Here is an 8504-nt window from a genome sequence, read left to right as displayed (position 1 = left end):
GGCAAAAATAGAAAATGTGATATCCTACGTTGGTACAACATTAACTAACTAATGAAGGATAAATAATAAAGATTTCAGTGTACCAAACTAAGATGTATTTTATCTCTATTTAACTTACCACCAATGTTCATTGTAATTTTCATACAAAAGTAATACAAACAGATTTACAGTTAAAACAAATTTATTCAGCTATGTGCACTCAAAATATCAATGGAACATTTACCACATTACCATTACACTGAGCTACGCGTAGGTTAAAATACTAGGGTGATGTAATTTATATGCAGAAGTAATTAATTGCCAGTAATACAAGAGTGGCAGATCATAACAGTCTACTTCAAATCACCAATTTGGTGTTCTGGCGTGTTGGAATTGCCTAGATAGAATATATCATCATTGTATATACACACTCACTGTACGGGAGCAGCAAAAAGCCTTGTGTTACGTTGACCTATTACTAGGTGACCAATCAAATTTTATGGACGTTTTGAAATCCCTGATTTAGAGTTTTAACTGTGAAAACTAAAACTGAATAAAATTCCCCACCAATTAAAACAGAATGATAAAATAGGTTGGTAAGAAATGAAATACTTAGTGTACGACAATTATTACTGCTGAATAAAGGTGTTGGCCAATAACGTAACAAACTTTCTGAAACTTAATGCTGGGTTTGTGGCTGAAACATAATTTGCTGTGAGGTTAAACGCGACATGAAAGAAACGAATCTAACACCGCAACTGAAAAGCGAAAGGGGAATAAGAGGCGGCGAGCACAAGTTGTAACGGAAAGTAGTTAAAATAAACACATGTTAGAATCAAATTTGGTGACAGGTGCTCTATTTTTATAAATTGAATGCTCCAGCTGGTACCAACGTTAAAATAGGCGGTTTGACAGTCGACACACCAGGCCAGTCGCAGTAGGGCAACAAGTAACGATCATGCCTTAAAACAAAATCACACTAAACAATAAACACATACTACTCTTCACTGCAAGTTCCATATGTTGACAGTCAGCTTATCTGAAAAACAAAACATTTTTCCAATGCTTTAAAATAAATTAGATTAACTCTTGACCAAATGATCAGAGCAAGTTTTCCAAGCTTAAAAATTAAAGCGACCACTAACCAAAACGTAAAAAGCGATTCAATTGGTTATAAACAGGCTTCACACCAGTCTGTATTTTAGATACTGGCTTACCGTATATCGATAAATCAGTGGAATTGCAAAGTACAACGGCTAAAAAAGGATATATATCTAAACTGAGTAAAGAAAATATTGTTGTGACTCACAGTGAAGATCGGCCAGTTACTTTTTGTCGACTCACTCCTTTTTTGCTGGCTCATCATCCTCTCTATCGTCATAATCATCGGTACGACGACGCTCATCGCGCTGCTCCTCCTCAGGCTGCAATAAATTGAGGGTAAAATTTTTTTCGTTTTTTTTTTCAATCAAAACTTTTCAACCGAAACGAATGAAACAACTGATGTTTTGTCACTGTATCATATCTTTTTATTATTTTTATATCCTAATCTAGCTATCTTGAAAAAAGGGCACATTTTAACAAAGATCTTATGATTAATCCTAACCTCCTCAGGTCCAACATCTGCCTTTTTCTCTGGTGTCTCTTCTTTTGGTCTCTCCTTTCCCATCTGTTGGTAATATTCCTCCATCTGCTCTGATGTGTTCTTGAAGAAGTCAGCAAACTCATCCCAAAACTTTTCAGGAACTGAATGAATAAAGGAAAGGTACTTGTTGGTATTATATAACAATTTAGACAACCCATTTGGAGCAATTGCCTTTAAATTTCTCGCTGAGGGCATAAAGACAATGTGCAAGACACTAAACTGAAATTGCTCCAACCCAGTGAACACTAAATGGGCTGTAGCACCCTGGGTGTCAGTCTATTGCGCCCATTCTGGCCTAAATCCCAGATCACAAGGTGTACCATGCTGTAGGATTTCACCAACATAAAATAGTACACACTGCTTAGTATAGAGAAGTAAAGCATGGATCCACTTACTAGTAACAGCAGAACGATAGTGACGTGTCTGCTCAGTCACTCTCATGAACACACCACGCTGGTTGTGACCAACATCAAGAAAGAACTGTTTAAAAGAAGATGTGTTAAGATTAAGTGCTATTGCATATAAAACAGTATTCAACATTCGGCCATAATTAAATATGTGGGCGAATTGTGGCAGACGCACACCATCAAAATGATATTATATGACAAAAGTTGCCACTATTGTGAGCATACGTGTCCTTTGAACAAGACACGGAACAACAGTTGCTTCAAATATTAGTCTTTAGTCTTTTATTGCCATACATTTTTAGGTATACACTAAAAAATATTCACCCACAAAGTCAAGTGGTAACTCGTAAGCAGACACGAGGTGTATGAAACAGTACACCGATGTTACAATGGCTGCCATTGCCCCACATGAGGATAAATAAGTTACAATACAAGTTGATTGTTACCATTTTAGATCGATAGTTCCCGATAACATGCGATGATGGTAGTTCAGCTTGTTCACCTGCATCTTGTGCAAACTCATCAATCAATGCTGTCAGTGCATCACGAAACTCAACCATTCCTGAAAGGCAAAAGATTGAATTAGAACTGAATTGTCAAGTAGCATAGGGGCAAAGTTAGAGGAGTCTCAGGAGTGTATAGGGTGACATACCCTTTTTAAAACAAGGTGACATCAAATTTTCCATGGTATAAAAGTCAATAATGAAATAGAAAGTGTAAAATATATGGCCTGACCTCAAACTAGACTCAGGATAAATAGAGGCAGTTTGGAATAAGAGAGAATATCTACACAGCATACTTTTTCAACATATATACAGGTTGCATATTTTAACTTGGGTTTCAGGTTTAAACAACAAATATTGACGCAGCAGGCATTGCACCTAGCTTGTTGAAATGCAAGCACCACATCGCAAACATAGCGTTAAAGTTTAAGGTCATAAATACACATATATTTGTTGGAAAGCAGAAATAAACACCATAAATTATAGGCAATACTAAAATATGATGAGAAAGCAGCTGGAATAAATACCATGAAGTTTAATGTAAATACAATTTTAGCAAGATTCGACAATGTAAAGACAGCGGAACTAGAACACACAAAGGAATTTGGAACCCGGTATAAGATCCTATATCACATTTCACCCCAGTTTTAAAAATAGGGGTGACATAATATACTTGGCATTTGGCATTATTGTCTTCTCACTGTCTATGTACAAGGTGTTTTACTTTTGTTGTTTATAGGACAAAAGTAGCACCTGTGTATGTGTTTTTACTTTTTAAATTTATAGATTTTTTTTGAATGTGAACTATTTTTCGGTTTAAATTAGAACTCCCATGGCCCCAAAATAGACATTACGCATTAAGCTTCACTTTACACATGCAGACAAGAAGTCAACACACTCAGATGTCTAAGTAGTAGAACATAGAAACCATTAACCTCGATGGGTTCATTCATTGTCTGAAGATTTCAAGCAGATAGACTTACTACTAGTGACCCATTTTAATTTACAATAAAATAAATTCCCCTGTGTAGCAGCTGTTGGGAAAAGACAGATGTGGCTGTTAGTAGTTTTAGCACTTATAGGTGCAACTATGCATATGCGCAAAACCTTGGATGGCAGGTTATAGAGCGCAACCCTGAAAGGCTGGAACCATCTATACATTAATCAGTATATTACAACCAATAAGTTGAATTGGTTTTATAGAAATGTGTCTAACTATCCATGCCTCTTCCACATTTTATTTGTTGCATAACAATTTGCCGTTTTTCACACCATGTCAGTATGTACAATAAAGCAAAAGAATAGGCGTATACCCCACACACACTAAGACACTAATAATACACTACAACCACAAAGCCAAGGTATAGTAAACAACTAAGGGAGGTTACCTTGCGCTGGTAGAGCTATTTGTGGTGGGTTGTTTGGTCTCCCATCCTGGTTGTACTGATTGAATGCTTGCTGTTGTCTAAAGTAATTTGAACATTAAGTCAGTAGGAGTATACAGTAGTATTTAGTGCTCAGAAAAACAAACAAACAAATATTCTTTTGCTTTTACATGTAAACCATTGGTGCAAGTCATCATAATATGAATCTTATTATGGAATTCTGGCAAACTTATATATATATATATATAATTTAATACAACAATTCGTTGTTCTATTTTGGTCAATTTACCCTGATAAAGGCAAATCTGAATGTAACTGCTGAAACGAAAAACGAAAATCTTACCGACGAGCTACATTAGATTTTTGGTCATATTTTAAACAGTCATTATTACAAGTTTACACAACGTAACAACCGATACCTGACTCTAAGAAAGCGCCCTCTCTGGTTTTCCTTCAAATCCAAGAAATAACGTTTGTTTTCACGAGTGATACGCTCAGTTTTGAGTGAAGTTCGTCTTTCATCCTGAAGAAAAATATGGAAGTTTCAGCATTAATGAATCTACACAGTATATAAAACAGACGCTGGTAAATATCATAAATTATAATCAACCTATTTTTAGAAAACCAGGGGGCTCTTTAGACCGTATTCTATGTTATAACATTTAATTGGTGCGATATCACCAATTAACCAGTTACTTTGTATACCCAGATTATTCACACAGGGTATCATAATATATTTCATACAGGGTACAATGTGACTTTGTATTTATACTTACAGGAAGAGCATCAGGATTGGTAGGTCCAAGTGTAGAGTAATGCTCAATAAAATCACACAGCACGTTGCGAAACTCACAAGCAATTGGCATCGACAATGTAAGTCTGTTCTTATGACCACCAGGTGTGACCTTAGAAAACGCAAGTAATTACTAGTTAGTAGCGTTTCTTTGAAAGAAGATAAAGAGAACTATGTTTATTCTGTATAGACTATATGCCTATTATATTCTGTGCGCTATGGGGATTGCCTATATTTTTATATTCTGTATAGAGTAGACTTATAAACTATATATATATATATATAAATTCTATATAGAGTATAGACCATGTATATGTATATTTAGTATAGAAACCCACAGCAGTAGCCTAAACAATTAAATACCAAGTATTTTTAAACAACTTTCCCAACTACAAGGGTTTAGTCACCATTTATTTCCTCTATACAAGTCACTTTACCTCAGCTATCTTGATAAAACGTCCTCTAGCATTTTGCTTCACATCCAAGTAAAATCTCTTGTTCTGGGTTTGGATGGTTTTTGATGCCAACTCCTCTGTCTCCATGTGTGTCTGGTTGCGATAGTATTGTCGTGATCCAGACCCTGGGGTAGGAAACATACATATTAAGAAAACATACAAGTAAACATACCCAGTATGTTAAATTTTATTAAAATCTCAGGTAACAATGTTGTTAAAATACAAACATATTGTGACACTGACTCATAGTTGTCCAACATAGGGAGCCAGGAGCCTGATAGATTAATGTGGTGAGTGTAATCTATTTTGTGTACGTACAGATTAATTCCTATTTCGTGCAGATTGGAACAATTCATAATTTGCATATATGCACTCTTTATTCCTATGGTTGAGATAAATGGAATCCCCCCCCCCCCAATAAAATTAAGTTTTGTCTGCTGCTGGGAGCAACTGTACATGTATAAGCACGCCCTAAACATTTATATATTACAACGGTCTCTTTTTATACGAAGTGTTTAGCTAATAAAATAAACCTGGATTTTAGATACTGTATTTACAATTGTCAGGATAGGCAAACATGGTTTGAATTGCTTTGTATGGCGTTCTTTACAGCTGTTATTTGCACACCATAATATAAAATATAAATACTGTGGCCACCAAGCTTGAATATTAACAGTTAACATACATATGATATAACTATACAGACGATTTTTAAAGTGAAAAAAACTTATGGAATAAATAAAATGCAACAAACCAACCAACTAACAATTGTGAAAAAGTGTTTCTATGAATAACATACTGAAATATATATATATTAGCAGGGGAAAAATGGGACACCATATCATTTTATTTTCTCGTCCCAATTGGTAGTAAACAAAGAACATTCAAAGAATTATAAAACCGTACCCTTACGACTCCCATGGACTATTGTTACCTGTTTAAAAATGATCAAGATGTTTGAATATTATGTGCTACAGGTTTACAAAGTGGCAGTTGAATATTTAGTTTATCAAGTTAAAAATGAGATGTTTAACTATGAAAAAAAATTTACCTGTGAAAATAAATTTTAGACGTAAGAGGTAAGACTACTCAGTATCAGTATCTAATTGTCAATGGTATAACAGATGAAAATTTAGTTTACCAAGGTAACAATAACATGTTTAACTCTTGAATTTTAGGAGCAATTACGAGTGTCAATAGTCAATGTCAAATGGTCAATGGTGTTTTGTATTACATAGAAGAACTGTAACTTATGTTAAAGGTAGACCAAGCTACCAAGATTTCACTGTGGCTTGTGGCTGCATTAATAATTAACAAACATTGTGAGAATATGTGAGTACCAACACCATGGGTTTACAGGACTAGCTAGATGGTGATTTAAAACCCTAATTCAAACTTATATTTAACCTCTAAAACCACTACCAAACACAAACAGTCCACCATTATTGATTATATTTGCATATCTTCATGATTAATGACCACGAACAATCATTATAGTAACGGTATAGCCAATATTTTCATGCCTACAGGAATGCATGAACTGATAAAATGTACTCTATTGTTATGTGAATACCAGTCATTCATCTCTAATGATATGATACACAAGATATTAGCCTTTATAAATAAAGGTAGATCTATTGGCAGGAAATGTCGTGTCTGCTATATAAAGGAATAATATAGTATTTTGAGTGGTGTTGTCATAACAACAGAAAACATAACACAATTTTTAATGTTTACAACAAAAAAACACTTTTTACACATAGGCTTCTCATAAACAATAAAGACACAACTTAAATGTTACAACTGTGACTAATAAAATTCATGCCAGCTACTTATTACTTTTCTATGATAAACCTAACTAACTGCAATCTGCAAATACATGTTGTTATTTTTACATTGCCTTGGTATATACCATTAAAAGTGCTTGTTATTACTTGTACTATATAAAATACCTTACACTATTATAAATCTGTGGATGTTAGAACACACAAAAGTGCTTTCCAAAAGTAAATTTGCGTTAACAATTATGTTCATCACCGCTAACCAATGTCGTGTGACCTCATTAAACAATAAAACTATTTGTACATCTACACTTTGCATATTGTAAGTTTAAGTTACACAGTGCTACAATGTAGCACTTTTGATGGATGACAAAATTAAGTTAGTTTACATAGTTCTTACCAAAATCGACTAGCAAACAAAAAAAATTGCTAGGCTACGCTTATCTTTAGCAAGATGTTTTTGTGCTATAGAAAACAAACAAGATAAAAGATGTTGCAACTACTAGGCTTATAACTATTTGTGGGTTTGGCAACCATGTTTTTTTTTACACTTTAGCTCGAATAGTTTTTACAAGTGAGGTACTTTTTTAAGATTGTTGTTTAGCTGCTAATCTTTTTTCGTTGTTTTTTGTTTAAATTTTATCTTCGTGACTTCTTAATTGTATCCTAAAAAGTTTGAAGCTTATGTTCATGTAAAGTTACAAGTTTACCAATATTTCACAGAAACATTTTTATTTATATAGATAGATAAATGTGAAACCAACAAAATGAAAAACCAAATAACTTGTGATATATTTACCTGATCTTGTCTCCACGTCTCCATTTCCATCTCTTTCTGCCATTCTTTCACTTTATTGTTCCACTTTAAGAACACAAAACCATACCCCTCCAATACACTACGTTCACCTTGCTTTCTGTACAATAAGAAATCAATAAAAGTTAATGATATATTTACTGCACAAAAGCAAAATACGTTTTCCGATCCTCAAGACTGAATTATTGTAAACTGTTTTTAACACATGGGACTATACAAAGATGTTAGGTACACTTTTTCTGCTAGGAGGCGATGACAAATTCGTTTCTCTATTCTATGGGGAGCAGTTAGTTTCACGGTTTATACACATAAGATTTAAACCCCCAACCCCTAACCCCATAATAAAGATTAATAATATATTTACGGCCCAAAGGAAGAAGGGGGTTTTCAATCCTCAAAACTGAATTATTGTAAACTGTTTTCCCAGCTTAAATTTTTTTTTCCAGGATTTTGTTTTATGTATAGATATATAGAGAGAGAGAAAGAGAGAGATTTTCTGCTGATTAATTTACCAGGGTTAATATTGATTAATCTTGAGATTTTTTAAGACTTTTGTTGGACATTTTTTAAATTTAGTTAAGAACCTTATTAGGTCATGTGTTCAAATTTTTAAATTACTTTTTCAAATCAAAAATTATTTAAACCAGTTAAAATTATTCAGAATTTAAAATAAGTAATTATTGCTTGTAAAAACAGCTGAAGCAAAAACGATAAAAGGTAAAATGGAACTAAATTCAAAATA

The 8504-nt window shown here is 33.7% G+C and overlaps 1 protein-coding gene across 1 annotated transcript; it reads right to left on the bottom strand.

Moving 5' to 3' along the window:
* Positions 1-163: 163 nt before the first annotated feature.
* On the bottom strand, positions 164-7907 carry LOC149727269 (transcriptional regulator protein Pur-beta-like). Its single transcript, XM_089890101.1, has 10 exons — positions 7748-7907; positions 5150-5292; positions 4696-4824; positions 4339-4442; positions 3923-3999; positions 2478-2593; positions 2020-2104; positions 1586-1725; positions 1289-1403; positions 164-1018 (listed from the first exon to the last, which is right to left on the bottom strand). Exons 1-9 carry the CDS (start codon positions 7788-7790, stop codon positions 1320-1322), a joined length of 921 nt encoding a protein of 306 aa, XP_089746227.1. The 5' UTR covers positions 7791-7907; the 3' UTR covers positions 164-1018; positions 1289-1319.
* Between the last annotated feature and the right edge of the window lie 597 nt (positions 7908-8504).

Source organism: Ciona robusta, chromosome 12, assembly GCF_009617815.1.
Source record: "Ciona robusta chromosome 12, ASM961781v2".
Taxonomy (NCBI): domain Eukaryota; kingdom Metazoa; phylum Chordata; class Ascidiacea; order Phlebobranchia; family Cionidae; genus Ciona; species Ciona robusta.
Note: the sequence above shows the minus strand (reverse complement) of the source record. Positions and strands in the feature narration are given on the sequence as shown.

What these genes read in the sequence shown, in the direction of transcription:
- LOC149727269 (XM_089890101.1), bottom strand. Translation starts at nt 7,790, where the DNA reads ATGGCAGAAAGAGATGGAAATGGAGACGTGGAGACAAGATCAG. An exon ending in CCAATCCTGATGCTCTTCCT is followed by an intron (nt 4,443 to 4,695) that starts GTAAGTATAAAT and finishes ATTTTTCTTCAG; the next exon opens with GATGAAAGACGAACTTCACT. An exon ending in GGAACTATCGATCTAAAATG is followed by an intron (nt 2,105 to 2,477) that starts GTAACAATCAAC and finishes TCTTTTAAACAG; the next exon opens with TTCTTTCTTGATGTTGGTCA.